General features: G+C 51.4%; 1 protein-coding gene across 3 annotated transcripts in view; it reads right to left on the reverse strand.

Moving 5' to 3' along the window:
• Window positions 1-17280, reverse strand: part of LOC135994232 (ankyrin repeat and fibronectin type-III domain-containing protein 1-like) — a 227774-nt gene that overhangs the window by 56029 nt on the left and 154465 nt on the right. For all 3 annotated transcript variants that reach the window (XM_065644654.1, XM_065644652.1, XM_065644653.1), the window contains exon 5: window positions 13391-13431. In XM_065644654.1, coding sequence (XP_065500726.1) covers window positions 13391-13431 — 41 coding nt within the window. The remainder of the gene's footprint in view (window positions 1-13390; window positions 13432-17280) is intronic.

The raw sequence follows: 17280 nt of genomic DNA on the forward strand, positions 1-17280 counted from the left end.
CCAGGCGCACAGAGACATTCAAGCCTGCTGGCAGGTCCCAGCGCAAAGACAGAAATCTGCTCTTGTCCTCCACGTTCCCAGTGCCTGCAGGGCAGAGCGCATCCCCAAGGGCGATGGGGACAGTCCCCATGCTTGTGCCACCCCAACCCACCACACTGCTGGCTCCAACAGCAGAGACCATCTCCATGGCCACTCAGAAATGTGCTGCTTGCACCCAGATATCCCCGGGGCCAATGTCCTCCACCTGTCCCCACAGCAGCCCTGGCACAACCCACCCCCTGATTACAAAGGGCAGAGCTGGAGGGACACGAAGCAAGGACAGGCCACCTGGGAGCAGGGGATCAGGAGCAGGCGGGAGGAGGTAATTCGATGACTTGCCCTCGCCTCCTCCCGTCAGGCTCGGGTGACTAATGCTCCAGGAAGGGGATGCTGCTCTCCTGACACGATACATGCTGCTAATCCCACGGGTTTATCTGTCACTTCCGCGCCGGCTGCAGGAGTCAGCACCATCCTGCCTGGCTCCCTGAGCTCCCGCGGGAACCACACGGCCTCGGGCTCCCACCGGGCTCTGCTCCCCGCCGGCCTCCCGCCTCCCTGTCCTGCATCCCAGATCCTCCTTTCTCCCTCTTTTTCAATAAAGGCTCTAGGACGAAAAAAGGGTGTTGATGGGGTATTTGCTCAAATAAAAGCAGCTGGAAATGAGTGGGAGCCTTATCAGGCAGTGCTTATGCCTCTCCTGCCTAAAAGTTAATCATCTGGGCTGGGAGGGGAGAATAAGGCTACAGCGGGGATAGGGACTTGTTGGGGACTTGTATCGGGGGCAATGCAGACACAGGGCACCCACTGAGATGACAGAGAACCATGGCAGTGTGGGAGTCCCGTGTTCCCCACGTCCATCCGTGAGCAGGGACCAGCAGCTCGCCCTGACCTGCCCCTCGCTTGCACATCTAGCACCTCACCTCTGTCTCTGTAGCAAGAGCGCTGGAAAAGCCCAAAGGGACATGCCCAGGGACACAGACACCAGGTCCCCATGGGCAGCACCCACCTAGGCCAGCACCGGCTCTTTGCCCGGCAGCCCCATGGCCGGTAACCTGCCGCCAGTGCCAGCCTACGGCATGCAAGTGCTGGGGCGTGCGGCTCGGCCATAACCCAGCTCTTCAGCTCAGGAATGTCCAAATAAATACAGAAATACATAAAAAGGCCATAAATAAGGTTGCCTGAGATGACTGTTTGTCTCCCGCCTGGCCAGGACCCCCACTCCCCCGTTGCTGTTTGCCTTGGCAGATGACAGCTGGGTAATTTGTTTCCATTGCAATGAAGTCCTAATTAACTGGGATAAACTTTTTACACTAAGTGTGTTTGTTTAACAAACTGGTTCTTTCAGAGCCTCACCGAGACCTGATTGATGCATTTGAGGGGAGTGGAAACACGCTGGGTGCTTGGACATTAAAGCTGCAGTGTCTGAGCAGGCCAGGGCTGAAAGGGCTCTCTCCGTGTTTGGGAAATCAAAAATGACACCTCTGATGTCTGGACCAGGACGGGGATTTCAGTATGGCCCTTGTGTACCAATATTTAGAATTTCACATTCGCCGTGGCTGAAACTCCCCCTCCACCGTCCCCCCCTGCTCAGGTGAGCAGGGTCTGGTGTCTGGGAGATCCCCCAGGGCCACGCTCTGCACCAGTGGGAGGACGTGGGACCCATCAGGCTGGACTCGCTGCCGACTGCTGGGAAGCAAACTGGGATGCACAAGGTCCCTCCTGGTGAGAGCACTGGTGGCTCCAGCCAGCCAGCAAAATCCCAAAGGTGGGACTCCATGGGACGTTCTCAATGAAGCAGGACCAAAGACTTCAGCAGCAGCCACGCTGTCTCCTCCCTGCTTCAGAGATCAGCTGCATCGCTTGTGAAGCCAGTAATTTGCAGCAGCAAAAACAAGACTGTTAGAAACCAGTCTGAGATGGTTAGAAACCAGTTTCTGAGACTGGTTTCTGGTTCAAACCAGAGCTTCCAGCAACACTCACCAGTCAGGAAGAGGCAGGGGGACACAGAAGTTCAACAAAAGCAGAGTCCTCCTCATCCTCAGAGCCTTCCAGTTAGTCTGGAAATGGCAAAGCCAACCAGCCACATTGCAGAACAGGGATCTGGCACAACTGGGCTTGGCAAGTGACCCCGATGCAGGCAGTCAAGATGCTGCGTGCAGGCAGAGGGGCTTACTGGAAACATCTGGAAGGGAAGCATCTGGAGATAGCGGCTCTTGTGCTGTACCTTCTTCAGGAAGATTGCTGCCGAGAGCTGACCCTCATGACAAGCAATGTTAAGCCTACACATCTGCTAGTCGGTGGCCTAGGATCCAGGACAAAACCTTTGATTAAAAGAAGGACAAGAGAGGAATGCAGTGGGGAAAAGATGACCAAACTACGATCAGCACCAGTGCCCAAAAGCAGATGACAAGTACCATCCTGCTTGCTCCGGCAGGACTTCCTGCGGGGTGGAAAGCCGAAACACTGCACGGCTCTGCAGTAGGGCCTGGGCCATGACGAGCCTCACGCTGTAGCTGGATTTCAGCTGTCTAATGAGATAGCTTTATGAATAATAAGCACTTCTGGAAAACAAAGCATCTCTGACATCCGAGGGGGAGAATGAATGCAGCTGAGCTTTCCCTCCCTGGGTGCTTTTTCCCTCCTACCTCATACTGCAAAGAAAAACTTCTAATGGCTCCTGCTTGAGCACTGTCAGCTCCAGAGGTTTTCTTGAAGCATTCAAGCTATTGGGAAAGCTTGGCTTTTCTATTTTTAAATGTAAAAATGGGATTTTGTAGGCCCTAAGGTTTCTTTTGCTCCCTTCTCCAGCCTGTTTCCTCAAAGCACTGCATGTATTTCCATTTACTGTGGGGCAAGAAGGTGTTTTCTTGTGGCTGGGGGTTTAGCAGATCTCCCACAACCCCTCACTCAAAGGCCTCAAAAATCTCCCCAAAGTCAACCTGCCCATGCTGTTCACAGCTTGATTCAGTCAAGTCTTTAATTAGGTACAAACACTATTACCCAGTGTTTCTTCAGTAGTTATAGGCTCATCCTACCTTCAGCTGCATCTTCTGGACATGTTGGAAGCCACCAGTGGCAAGACTGATGTCAGAGATCTGAGTCAACTGCCCAGGCTCCCTGTGCAGCCCATGGAGAGATCAGGCACTTCTGGAGGAGGAATTCATTTCCCCATAAATTAGATGGTGACGCTGGAGGTGGTGCCCTTTTACATGATGTCCCAAGCCTGAAGAGACAACCGAGCACCCCCACCCTCGTCCCTTCCTGCTGCACATCTCCTGGGAGTCACCACGCTGCTCTGAATCCTGTCGTTGTTAATGCCAGAAACCTGTGGGAGAGCTCAAAGCCTCAGATGTCACCTCTGCGCGCACCGCTTCGTCAGGATGCAGTAATGACAATGTATTTTGCTCCTTTAATGTCCTTAAACATGCTGTTCCCTGAGCAAATTAGGGCTATCTACATGTCTCCCCACAGTCTGCTGAGTACAGCCCAAGTAAATCAGGGTATTCAGCCTGATTATCCCTCCCAGAGCAAAGAGCCAGCGGAGAAACACCAGTGCCGCAGCTCACTGAGCCCTGGCTGATTGCTCTCAAGGCTCATACTGTCATTCCCAGCACCACTGGCAATTTTTGCTTCTCAGGAGCTCAGGTGGCTTGGAGAAGGGCTGCAGAGCCACCACCCACAGCAGACACTGTGCTTCAGACGTGGTCCCTGCCAGAGCAAGGCAGGAGACAACCATGCTGGAGACAACACGAAGCTGAGAAGAGCGAGGATGGGTTTGGAAGGACATTGCACATGGCCCATCTTGCCCAGGAGGTGCTGCCTGCCAGCAGGCTCAGGAACAACAAAACCGTGTTCTACAGAGCAGCATCTCTGGCAGGTGAGCACAAGAAACCTCCGGTGCTGCCACACAGAGTGCTCAGATAGTGGCCGGGCTGGCCACGGTGAGGGTGGTCCTAGGAGAGGATAAGCTTCTGAAGGGAGTGCAGGCTGATGGAGCTGCTGAGAGCTCCGTGGCCCAGCTGTCTACCCAGCACCACAGGTGAAAGCAGGGTGAGAAAATACCAGGACTGTGAATCAGAATAGAAAGCCAGATTAATCTGTGGTTGTTCCAGGAAAAGAGTATCAGAGATTTGCTCGTGCTGTGCTGACAGGCAAAGCAGCAAGCTCTTGAGATGACACGAGGCAGCGAGGTTGAGAAAGGAGCACAAGGAACGGGAAATTTTCCCTCATGAGCAGAAATTTAACGCACTTGACACTACTGAAACCTGCTACGATGGTTTACGTGATCAGAAATCTCTGATCTCTCTCGTAGGAGGGGTGGCAGGGGAGGAAGACGAGGGCACTGTATACTTACAATACATGCCAGTATGTTTTGTTTCTTTAGAATTACAGATCTTTTAGCAATCGGTGCTTGAAGACATACAGGTTTACTTTCACATCAAGAACTGGGAAGAGGCACAGCACATCACACTTGAGCCAGCACAGGACTGCAGGAACTCAACCTTAAATACATGTTCTCAATGGACAGAAAGAAATAGCACGTTATGAAGGATTTCAGTTTGTGAGTCGCACACTAGAAATCTCATGGAGCCAGCAGTAAAATACCACATGCATTTCTAAGTGCTGTAGTCAATAACTTTTCGATGCAGGTGGCAAAAGGCCGAGCAGTCACAGCCTGCCCGGAGAGGCAGCCAGGCCGGCAGCAATCCCCATGGACCAGCAAGAAGATGGGGATGGGCAGGACTGCACACGCTCAGTACTGCAAAATGGGCATTTTCACATCCCAGGAGATGAGATAAAACTGACTGTCAAGACAGACTTTGAACAAGTAGAGTGAAAAAATAGGAGTTCTTTAAGGGGAGTTCACTAAATATCTGTGAAGTCCTAATTTCACAGTCAGGAAAGTGAGTGACTCGCTTAAAAATCCCCTTTGCTAAATGAAGGCTCAGGGTGGAAATGGGATATACTATAAAGGGTGGTCAATACAAATGAAAAATTACAATGTATAGGAAACTGATAAGGGAAACCAAAGAGGGGGAAAGAAGGGGAAAATGCATGGTTGGACATCCAAATTCTACTATTTGGGCACAAACAAATTCTAGTAATAGATTCATTTGTAAGCAGCAATAGGACCATTTCTAAGCAGAAATTGTAGGACTGCTCATAATGATGCAGAAAAAAACCAAATGTAGTCAATAAATATTTATGCTTCTTTTTTCCCAAAACACAGGATAAAGTACTTCCTAGGAGAGATGAAGCTTTCCCAAACCATTAGTATCTTCACCAACACCTAAGGTGGCCAAATAGCACTAAACAGCCAGCACAGATAATGTGTACCCAAAGCTGGGATGAGTTTTCTGGGCTCTGCTGCTTGTTTTGAACAAACTTGGGGCTGCCACGTCCAGATGGCAAATGGCTCCTTCACAGCAATATTCACACCCAGCAATGAAGATGACCTAGTTAACTACTAAATGGTCAGCCTGATATAAGACCCAGAAGCCAGGGCTCATCTGGAATTAAATTAAGACATAATTAAAGGATGTAAGTTATAATTAAAGTCAGTCAGCGTGTCTTTGTGGATAAGAAATCTTGTCAAATGAGCCCAGTGTCACTCTTGAGCGAATACAGGCTGAGCTGAAAAAGGCACCGTGTACATTACAGCTGTAGAGGCAGAGCGCTAAGTGCTTCTTGACGTCCTGATTTTAGAAGATACTACTATACAGTATCAATAAAGCACGTTAAATAGATTAAGAGCCAGCTGACAGGTCTCAAACAGAAGTCGTCAATGGGGATTCATTAGTGAGGTTCCATGGGGAGCATGCTAGTCGATATTTTCATCGATGATCGAGAAGGAAATACAAAATCCTTGCTCAAAAAAATTAGCAGATGACAGGAAGATTGATGTAACAGTAAATATTGATGAAGAGAGTGAAATGTGGGTTGCTTGGTAATGCTGAGCCCATTCAAACACTGTATATGTTAATGCAGCCCAGTGCAGAATGACAGACCTACAGAGAAGGGTTTCAGGCCGTATTTATGAACAAGGACTGTATCCAAGACAAGAGAGAGCCTCCAGAAAGGCTCAAGGGTCACCACAGGTGACCAACCCAACACAAGGCCCTAATGTGATGCTGTGATGAAAAGAGCTGATGCAGTTCTTGGGAGAGAGGAGAATTACACGTATTGCACTGCTGAGACTCACGCAGAAACAACTCCAGCAATTAAGGTGCCCACGTTTAAAAGGGGACACTAAAAAAGCAGAGAGGCTGGAGGGATGAGTCACGAAATTGATCCGAGGGCTGGAGAGAATATCCTGCTGGAAAAGATTTGAGCTATATTGAGTTTATTGACAAAATTCTGCCACCCCCCCCTCAAATCAGAGCTATGCCAACCACTCTTATACAGTGAGACATACAGAGAGCTGGGGACTGGGAGCTGAAGCCCAACAAGCTCAAATTAATTTAGATGCTTCTCAGAGATTCTCAGAAGATTAGATACCTCTCAGAGAGCAAACACAACCTCTTCAGCTTGTGGAGGAGTGTGTGGGCAGCATTTACGTCCCTACAGCACACAGGAGGCCAAACACTATAATCTAATAGACCCTTTCATACCTAAATCCCACACAAGCGAATCTCAGCAGATAACTGGAGCCTGAAGGCTGACCTCTGCCACACACCACGGTGAGGATGGGTGACTCAGGAGACAGCACCAACCTTGGAGCAATGAGGAGCTGGGGAGGCACCGAGCAGCAAAGATGGTTGCCAGCTCCCCAAAGGTGAAATTCGGAGGTAGAAGTCCTGCTAGCTGCGAGGAGTCCCCATCAGGTGTTGTGCCAGGAGCAGAGCACGTGGGAAAGGACCTCTCACAGCTCTTGGAGAAACACCAGCAGACAGTGCTGGCTGAGTGGCTTGGGAAACACCTCAACCCACTTCTCCCTCTTGGTACCCGGCTGTGGGAGCGATGGCTGCTGTGGGTGGGAGCATTACCTCCCATGCCAAAAGCATCTCTGTGTTGACTCACTGCAGCAAAAACTTTGCTCTCTTGCTTAGAGGAGAACGCAGCCTTGGTTGTTTTGTTAAAAAATGCCCATCTTCCTACGCTCGATTCCCTTTTCATGATTAATGCAGAGCATAGCAATTGCAGAAGGGCTGCAGCTGGTGCAGAGGTGGCTTCTGTGCCAGTCTCAGCTCTAAGCTGGCAGTGTTGTCCTCCCATCCCACGAGAGGGGAAAGCAGCCCAGGGTTCAGACTGGCGGGGCAGGCAGATGCCTTTTCAATGTCTCCACGAAAGGACCGGGGACCACCAGCTACCTGGCACCAAGCGGTCATGCCCACTCAGCTCCCTGGTTTCAGAAAAAGCATCAAGGAGAGGTACCCCACGGTGAGCAGGGGGATCTTCTTCTACCCAGAGGCACCACAGAGGGACACGGGCTGAGGACCAACCCCCTGTGGGGGCTCTGTGGGGACAGAAGCCCACCCAGCACTACCAGGAAGGTGCCCGTTCATGGGAGCATGGACCTTTCAGTCATGACATAAGGAAGCAGAACATAAAGACACTGAGCTCTTGTGTGACAGTGCTGGAGATGGGCAATAAGGGCCAGGCAGGTTTTTAATTGGACTAGAACTGAAATTACAAGGGAAAAAAAAAGACAAAAAACCCCAACCAAACAAACAACCCCGCTTTGGTTTAAAGAAAGGGGCTGGGGGGATAGGAGAAAAAAGCCCTTCAAGTTTCTATGACAACCGGCACAGTAAGAACCTACATCGCAACCTCACTTAACACATTCAAACCTGCACAAAACCAACGAAAGCCAAAACTTTGTTCTGCCACCAGGTCCAGGAGGATCATTCCCAGCCAGAGAGCAAGCATTCTGCAAGGGGGTGGCCCAGTGGTCCCCTGGCTTGTGCACCCAGAGCAGGACAGCATGGGTTCAACCAGCCCCAACAACTCCTCCTCCTGTCCCTTGAGCTCAAGGGCCTGCTGAAACCAAGTGGCTCCTTGTCCTCACCTCACTCATGCAAAGATATTTAACTCTGAGTATCGAGGGTCCTGGTGCTATCCAGGCATGGGGGAAGAAGGGCATCTCTGTCCTCATATATCTGGGTGTAGAGCAACCCACCATGGTTCCCCAGCCCCATCAGGCATAAGGGCCCAGGGTGTGCACTCCCACACAACAAGCAATAAAAAAGAAAATGAATAAGAGATGTATTCATTCATACTTTAAAAAAATGGTGGGTTTTGGTGGAACCTATTGGGTACATAACCTGGTGTTGCTCTCCCAGGCTGCCTGGAGAAACGGGCAGCAGCAGGACAGAGGCCCCACTCGCTGGGCATGGATCGGCACCAACTGTACCCGCTTCAAAAGCAAAAAGCGGCATGAGCCTGGGCAAATAGGCCAGACACCACAGGGGGAGTCAGCAGAGCTACTGCCTCCTCTGCCTCTGAGCTTCCAACTGATCTCTGCCAGCACCGCTCCCGTCAGGGCTGTGTCCTGTCCCCTCTGCAGCCACAGAGCTAAGATGAGCCAGAGCTGGAAAATTCTTCTGGGGGCACAAAACCATTCCCAAGAGGCTGGAGATGTAGACTGTCCTTCTGCCCCATCCCAAGGCCCTGCAGTGACACACTTGCACCCCTCTGGGAGCTGCCAGGGCTGGAGGGACTGCACAGCCCCTGTCTGGCACACCACAGCACCCACCGCACTGGGGCAAGGACCAGCACCAGCCCCCTCGGGCAGAACCCCCCTCCCCAGAGCAGCAACATTTCCAGAAGCCTTTCTGGGCTCAGGGCATTATTGGGAAAGACAGAGCCACCTTAGCTTAAAAGAACAGCACACGCCAGGGTGGGGGAGACCTTCTGAAGGCCAGAAGGAAAGCTGCAGAACTGTTCGGAGGCTGCAGCACCAGCCAGTCTCCTGCACCAACTGCAAACGTCCAAGGCAACTCTCTGCCGTGTTGTGAGCGACCTCCCACCGCTCATACTCATTTCTGCTGACCCTCCGCTCCTCTTCTGCCATGGACCAGCTCTGCTCTCCATCCTCAGACTGGCATTTGTTGAACCACGACATTTCTTCAAGGTGCCTTTCCAGGATCCCTTTCCCAGCACTCAAGAGGCTTAAACCCCCTCCACCTGCCTGGAACTCAGGCTTTGAACACACTGGCCAAACCCCAGGGGAAATGTTTTTTAACCTTGCTATAAAGTTTCAGTGGCCCAGACTTCGCTGCTAGGACACCTTGACCAGCACCGTAATCTTCTTTACTTAATTACATTGTGTGCACAGGAGTTAACTCCCCGACTCTTAAAAAAACTGGCTGAGCCAGGATTTGGGGCTGGAAGCTGGGAGCCCATGCTCATGGTCCCTTCCGGAGGGCTCTCCCCCTTTCAGCTGCCAACCCACACCCGTCCGAGGGGCACCCACCCCACAGACCCCAACACCTCTCTTCCATCCCCAGTCTCTGCCATCCCACTGCCACCGGAGATGCTGGTGATGGTTCTTCATCCTTTCCTACAATGGAAGATGGGAGAAACATTCTCCAAACCTGGGGAAGGTGTTTATGGGGCAGTTTCTCACAGGATTCTGTATCCCCTGGCTTCAGGACAGAAAGGTGGCCTCAGCATTGCTCCCCTACCCCACAGCATCCCTTGCATCATCTGTAGCATCTCTTACTCCCTCTTTTCCCTGTGTCCCCTCCTCCCACTGCTTGGCACTTTGCAAGTGAACCTGAGCTACCTGAAGAGCATCCCAGCTGAGTGACTCCCAATCATCACAAAAGAAGTCAAATGTAGCATATATGTGCGTTATTATTATCATTACTGTAACAATAATGTCTGAGTTAAGGAGGCAATGAAATGAACACCCATCTTAGGAACACATCTAGCTTATTATGATGGCCCTTAACACTTCCAGGATGTAAACACTGATTTCTAGATCCTTAAAATCACCACGGTTTTACAAGATAATGATTCAGCAATGAAACACTCACTTTTATCTAAGTGCTGGCATGGAAAGGTTTTAGTCTAAGAGATGAAATGTTCTGCCTTTAGAGCGGGGTGACAACAAATTAGCTGCAGAGACATCCTGGGGTATGAAGACTGCAAGGCAAAACAAACAAAGCTGCTGCTTTATGTAAGGTGGTTTCATAGGTTCCTCCTGTGTTTACACGTCCAAGGCTTAAGCACAGAAGGCGGGCAGCAGTCTTTAATCTGAAATGGAGACAGAGCCATGAGGTGCCTCTATAAAAGTGCTGTGGGATTCTGCTGGAGCAAGACATGGGCTCTGAGACATCAGGTGTCTCAGCACGGCCACATGGTCCCAAGGGACTGAATGAGCAGATCAATGGAGAGCATTTTATGTCGCTGCAGTGGTGTCTCTCTTGACAACTCAAAGTGCCTGGCAAATATTAACTGCTCCCGAGTGACGACTTTCTTGACAGATGAGCATCGCTCCAGCAGAGGAGACAGCATGAGCAGGGAGTGCAGGCAGCTCCTGCAGCAAATCAGTGACACTTTAATTAAACCCAAATATTTCAGTCTACATTTGCTAGGAGTTTTATGACTGTTATTACTACCAAAATTTCTTTCTGGGTTCAAAGAAACTGAGTTCCAGTCAGTGCCTGACACTGAAGAGCAAATATATGCCACCGGGAATTAGCAAACACACCCGCCGTGCTTGGTTCCTGTCAAGACACTTCCAACCAGCCCTGCCAGGAGAGTTATTAAACAAAACCACCAGTCCCAGGAGAGCCTATTCCTGTCTCTGAGCATGGTATCCCTGGGTCTTCAGCCAGCAGGTCCCTGCTCAGGAAACTGCCTTGACAAAACAGTCAAGGGGCCTCTGTCAGAAATTTGGAAGGATGCTGAAAGCCCAGACTTGCTGACAACATTGCAGCTGTATTAGCAACTTCCAAAATCAGGGTGACAAAGGACCAAGCAGCTCAGGGGCTGCAGGCAGGGTTGCAATGGGGGAGGTACACGCCCAAACTGCATCAGATGAGAATTACTAGGCTGGGATATATCGTTCTGATGATATCTGAACAACCTGCTTTGGAAACTCAGTACAAGGAAGGCACCTGTACCTGTTCAAATGGGATACAGCACAAGGCTGGAGCAGCTGGTGTAGGTGAGGAAACCAGCCAAACAGGACGGAGGCAGCGGTACCAGGCAACGTCACAGCACGAACTCTACTGGTTGCAACCCCAAAATAGCCACTGATAAATGTAATAGGATGGGCATAAACCAAAGTCATAATATTATGATTAGTCAAGTCACAGCTGATATCATAAGCCATTTGGCTAAACCATGGAGGTCCCATAGCCTTGTGGCACAGTGGAATCCAAGAGCACCGATATGACACCCTGTATCTATGAGACCTTCTGCACCAGCACCCAACACTGACCCAACAGCTTTGTAACTTCAGTGAGATGGGAAGCCCATGTTCCTCCTGTTAAGGTAGACAAACAGCCCTCATTTCTCTGATGAGATGAGCTATAAAAGAAACACTATACTTGTTGCTACCTACCACCAAAACCACCCGACAGGAAAACCAAAGAGTAAGAGCTCTTTACTTATTTCCTCTAAATCTCTGACTTAAAGTGTCACAAAAGCTTCAGCTGGAATAGGGGCACTAGAGATGCTTCGATCTTTTTTAAGCCTGCTTGTCAAAACACACACTCTACATATGCAGGCTGCAGCACTACAATAAAAAGCACTGATTTCTTGGATGACTGTTGGTAGAGGTCACAAAAGCACGGTTGTAAGTCCTTTGCCAAATGTGTGCTCATTTTGATATTGCATCCACAATGACTCCATAACCTCCTGGGATATCTCTCTGATCTCCCAGAAAGCCATGTGGGATTAAATAGCTCAGGAAATGGCTCTGGCTGTATTTAGCTGCCAATGGTCTTGGAAAGCCAATGATCAGCACTGCTTTGGGGTGAGTGGACAGAGGAGCTCCCTGAAATTAAGACTTTTCAGTACAGACCTAGAGACTAGCACTGAGTTTTGGTGACATAAAGCAAGCGGAGCCAGCAGGTAACTGAAGAACACACACGCAGCCGACACTTGCAGCGAGCAGGCAGCCCTGCAGTGCTCCGTGGCACAGTCTTCCATCCCCAGTGTCCCCAGATGGGACTATCCCAATGCAAAGAGCCACTCAGACAGAGCGGTGAGGGAGGATGCTGCCTCAGTGCTCACCATGTGCTTGGGCACTGCTGGGAAGCAGCTCTGCAGGAATGTTTTGGAAAGCAGCAAAGCAAGAGCAAGTGCAGAAGGATGGTGAGTTCTGGAGAAATTCCCTCAACCCAGTTCCTTCTGAATCTTCGAAAAACACACCCTTCTGACAATCCTGCATGTCAGAGCACTGTTCTGCAACTTCAAAACCACCTATAGCATTTTTTTCAGAAGAAAAAAAGTGGTAACATAAAGATGTTCGCTTCCCTAAACAGAGCAGGAGCAACACAAGGTCCCACATGCAAACGTGCTCAGCAGCACAATGCACAGCTGCTTAGCGGTCAGGGCCAGAACCGAACCTCTCAGCGTGGCCTTTAATAGAGTTTACCCCTATCCAAATAACGACCGTATTAGACACGTTCTTCCAGCAAAGAAACAACCTTCTCATCTCGGAGGTGCCATGCTGTGGCGAGGCTCTGCCAGTGCTGGCTGCAACAACACAACTGGTCTGCAAGTGCAAGCTCTGCTCGCTTTTCAACACAGGTCTCAAAGGTCGACAGCTCTAAGTACCCTGCTCTGGCTCTCTCACTTACGGACTGTCGCAGCCAGCTCAGGGCCATGGCCAAGGGCACACACTAAGTAACCAACTGCTTATGTTTGTTAGTGGGGTGATTACAGATCCTTTGTTTGTGTTCATGAATATGGCGGCTCCTTTGCTCTCACCCCTGAGGCTCACCATGCTTTACAAAACACAACGGATGGAAGACGACAGGCATCAACGTCAAAGCACGGGTTGTGGAAGACGTGCTTCAAGATCAGCCCGTTAAGACACAGAACAAAACCCTTCAGATGTCCAAAGCAGCTCAGCTGCGCAGAGCCGGAGCAGAAGGAGCCAGAGGTGGGAAAGGTCACCTCTGCGTCCCCTGCTCCCTGGCCACCAGGTCCCGGCTCTGTCTCTCAGGCTCAATCAAGCTGTCGTGATTCCTTCTGACCTGATTTAATGATTTGCATATGCCCTGAAGCCAAAATGATTGACAGCCCTTCCACTGTTATCCTCACTTGTGTAATTGCAGCAGCTATTCTTGTACATTGAAATGTCTAATCTTAGCAAGCCAAAGAGCTGCTCGGAAATATAGACCAACCGGGAATTTCCATGCAATTACTCACCACGGCTACTGGCACTTACTTTGGCTGGTAAAAGTCCTTCTTGTCCGCTGACCCCAGGCTCTGCAAGACACAAAAAACAGATGTATTTCTTTAACCCTTTGCCAAGCAAGTATCATTGATGAAGATGTGTGGTGAGCAGGAAAAGGCATGCCTATGTTTTTTGCTGCCTGGTGGTTATGTGTGGGCTGGCTGGACAGGGAAGGCAGCTCAGGACCTCCAGCCACTGAATGCACCGTAGGCAGAGCCCACAGCAGCCAAGGATATGAAAGTAAAGAGCCAAAGCAGAGGTGTGGAGATGTGTTAGGTGTGAACCTAACGTATTCATGCATGTCTGTGTCTCCCATCACTCACAAAAATGTGGCGCCTTGTGCCTGGAGGGGACTTGTGTCCTCTCGAGCCTGCCCAGCTGGAAAGAGGATGAGACGCAGGACTGGCAGAGGGACCGAGCCACCACCGCCTGCAGTGAGCCTCTGGCAGGGCAGGGAACTGAGCCCGAGGCCCACAGCCCCTCCCCGGGGACAGGACCACGAAATCCTTCTGCCAAGAAAAATGACACCGTACCCCAAACACGTGCAAGCCTGGGAAGCAGAGGCGGCCCGATGCACACTCAGGTTCCCGTGCGCCAGCATTTTCCCCAGTGCTGCCAGCTCCACCGATGGTCTAGTAAAAGCCTGACAACATCCCAACCCAGAGCGCTGGGGTCCCCTGGGAGAACCCAACCAGGCTGAGCCACTCCGTGGGGAGCCTGGGGGTGATGGGCATCCCACAGACCCCACTTTGGGTGCAAGGCAGGGTGCGTGTGTGACACACACAGAAAGCACGCGCGCACCACCATGCCTTGCCCCACTGCCCAACGGGGGCTTATACACCCCCGTAGGCCCAACGCTCCCCCCCCACACGCCTCGTCCTGGAGGCAGCCATGGCAGCGGCTGGCCCCTGCCCTGCTCCGAGGCCCAGTTCATGGCACGTGCTCGCTGAGCACGAAAGGGCCCCCGCCACCAAGAGACGCAGAGGGACAGGCTGTGCCCAACATAGCGGGGTGCTCACGGCGGGCAGCACCATGGCAGACAGACAGACAGACCCACCAAACCTGGGTGTCAGCAAAGCCGTCGCACCACCAGAGCCCTCTCCTCCTCCTCCTCGTCTCAGGGACGTTCCTCACCCTTGCACCTTGCCAGGTTGGGGGACGGTGGCCGCAGCACAGGGTGGCCCTGCCACCCGCCCTGTCCCCGTGCAGGCGACAGGCGTGTGCCGGTGTGCGTGCACACTCGCAGGAAGCACGCTCGGGCTCCGGGGCTGCTGTTGTAGTTTTGCTCCGTGGTTGCCAGGCAATGGCGAGCACAATCACCAAAGCAGTGGGAGCAGCGGGGCCGAATGCTAATCAGGGGCACAGGAGCTCTCCTGGTGCTCTCCGCCAGCCAAAGCCACCGGGTGTTCCCACCCTGGGACTGAAAAGCAAGTGGGGAGAGGAGGGGCCCAGCTTTTAAGCAGGTAGAGATCCACTGTCACCAAAACATCCCCCCAAAAGGGAGCTCTGGCCAAGCCAGCAAGACAGGCTGACGCTCTCCCCAGCACAGAGGCGCTGGTTGCACGGCGGTGCAGGGAGGCTGCAGCCAAACCCGCAGCACCGGGTATGCAGAGCTGGACATGTGCCACCCTCTTGCATGTCTCATGTGTCCATGGGGCCAGGGGATGCGCCTGAGCTCCAGCTTGGGGTAGAGTCTGGAGCACACAAGGAGCAGCCCTCTGGGGTGGGAAGATCTCATCTGCCTGTGTGCCGAACGCCACATCAGCGTGCAAAAGCTTGATGGGCTCTGAGTGATCTCACCAGGCAGAGACAGCGGTACCCTTTGGCTCTCCCCGCTGCTTCTTCCCCTCCGCTGACATGACAGAAGCTACAGCAAAGCCCCAGGGGACTGATGGTCAGACACCAGAATGGAGTGGTCAAATGCTTGCTCAAGCTGCCCAGAGATGTGGTGGAGCCTCCAGCATCAGAGACAGTCAAAACTCAACTGGACATGGTCCTGGCCATCCAAGAAAACCAGGTGTAGGTGACCCTGCCATGAGCAGGGGCTCGGACAGGGTGATCTCCTCAACCACCCTGTGCATTCCTGAAGCAGCAGAGAAACGATCACAGTAGTAACTGCACAGAGTGAACGCCCTGGGCAATGGGACCTGTCCTCCAAGCCCACAGCACATCCAGGAATAACTCCACTCCCTCGGGAACTGCGTTCCGCTGAGATATTTCCTTACTTCTTTAAACTTGACACCTAAAACCCTGGGTGACACTTCCCAAACTATGGATTGGCTGCAGCGAGGGTGATGAGCCGTGACAAATTCAGTTTCATTTGATATCTGTGCTAGCAGGGATCACAGAGAACTGTTGTTATTTAAGGAGAAACAACTTGCAAACAGCTTTCTCAACACCATTGAAACAACAAATGGAAAACCTGCACCCCACACAGTCAGACACCCCCACCCAGCTGCAGCTGAGGCCCATAGGAAAAAGCTCTCATCAGCCCCACAGCCAGCTCCAGACAGCACCTGACCTTTTTGATAACTGATAACAGCAGGAAACAATGCTGACACTCTTCTACCTTTCTAAAATGCTGGGGGGACTATTCCTGTCACAGCGCAGAAGACAGCAAAATCTGCAGTAGTCCCTTTACGCAGTCACAGATATCATCAGCATTTATCTCCCCTCACCTCTCACCGGGATGGAGATGCAGGTCCCTGAAATCAATCTTTAACAAGGGAAAACCAAGTGGAAACTTGGAGGAAAAAAACCAAACCAAACCAAACCAAAAAGGATCAGCTCTTGCAGAAAGGGAGGTGGAAAAGCTGCAGGTGAGCAGCACCAGCAGCCTGCCTGCCCCTGCACACGCTCCACGGCCCGCAAGCCCGTGCAGTCCGCAAGCCACTGGCAGAATGAGCTACGTGAGCACGCTGAGGGGTTACCTTAAGCTTCACAAGCAGTTATTTTTTAACAGTCATGGAAAACTGAGAAGGTTTTAGATATCTGGAATAAAAAAAATGAGATGCTAACTTTGCAAAGAAGAAAAACAAAACAATAAAACGGGGGGCAATCTCAGCAATGATTAGCCAAAATAGCTGATTTTAGACGTTAATAAGAAAATCGCAAATGAGGAGGAAAAGCAGAATTACAGCAACGTGTCCAAGGAATGGGGTCTGGTGCAAGACCAGAAGCCACGGATCAGCTCCTGGCTCTACCACCACCCCGAAGTCTGGACTTGAGCCCTTTCTTCCTTCTTCATGACTCAGTTTCCCCATATTGCCCCTACACAGCCCTTTGCCCCCTCACTCTTCCCACCAGAGAAAGGGATTGTGTCTAGCAGTCACATGAAGTTATTAATAGACTGGTCCATGGCACCACGTTGCATTTTTTTCTCCTGAGTGTACACAAAGCCAAGGGGGACATGGACCCAGATGGAGAGTGGCTGGAAGCACTTGGCCACAAGGATCACCAGCGACCAGAGGGGAGCTTGCTGGAGGCTGGAGAGGTGATGTCTGGGCAGGAGAAGGTGGTCAGGGCCAGCAGCAAGACCCAGGGCAAGGACGTGCTTTCAACCATCTGTAAGTGAGATCCTGATGAAAAAGTGGAAGAAGTGAGCACAGGTACACATGGTGTCACTACAGGAGCCACAGACAGCGACCATGCACTGAGGCGGTTAATAAACCAAGTAGAGGATAAACCAAATGATGCTTTGAAAACTGCAAATATTGCAGCGCAGAGCCACTGGCAGGAGCAAGGAGGGGAGAAAGTGGTGATGCCCGAAGAGACCACAGGGCATCTTGGGGCTGCCCTGACTTTGTGCAGCAGTTCACTCTAAGATGTAGCTGTAGTAAAAATAAAATGCCCAAGGCGTTTTGACAAGGGCAGGGACATCA

The sequence above is a fragment of the Caloenas nicobarica genome, chromosome 14, assembly GCF_036013445.1.
Source record: "Caloenas nicobarica isolate bCalNic1 chromosome 14, bCalNic1.hap1, whole genome shotgun sequence".
In the NCBI taxonomy this organism is placed as follows: Eukaryota; Metazoa; Chordata; class Aves; order Columbiformes; family Columbidae; genus Caloenas; species Caloenas nicobarica.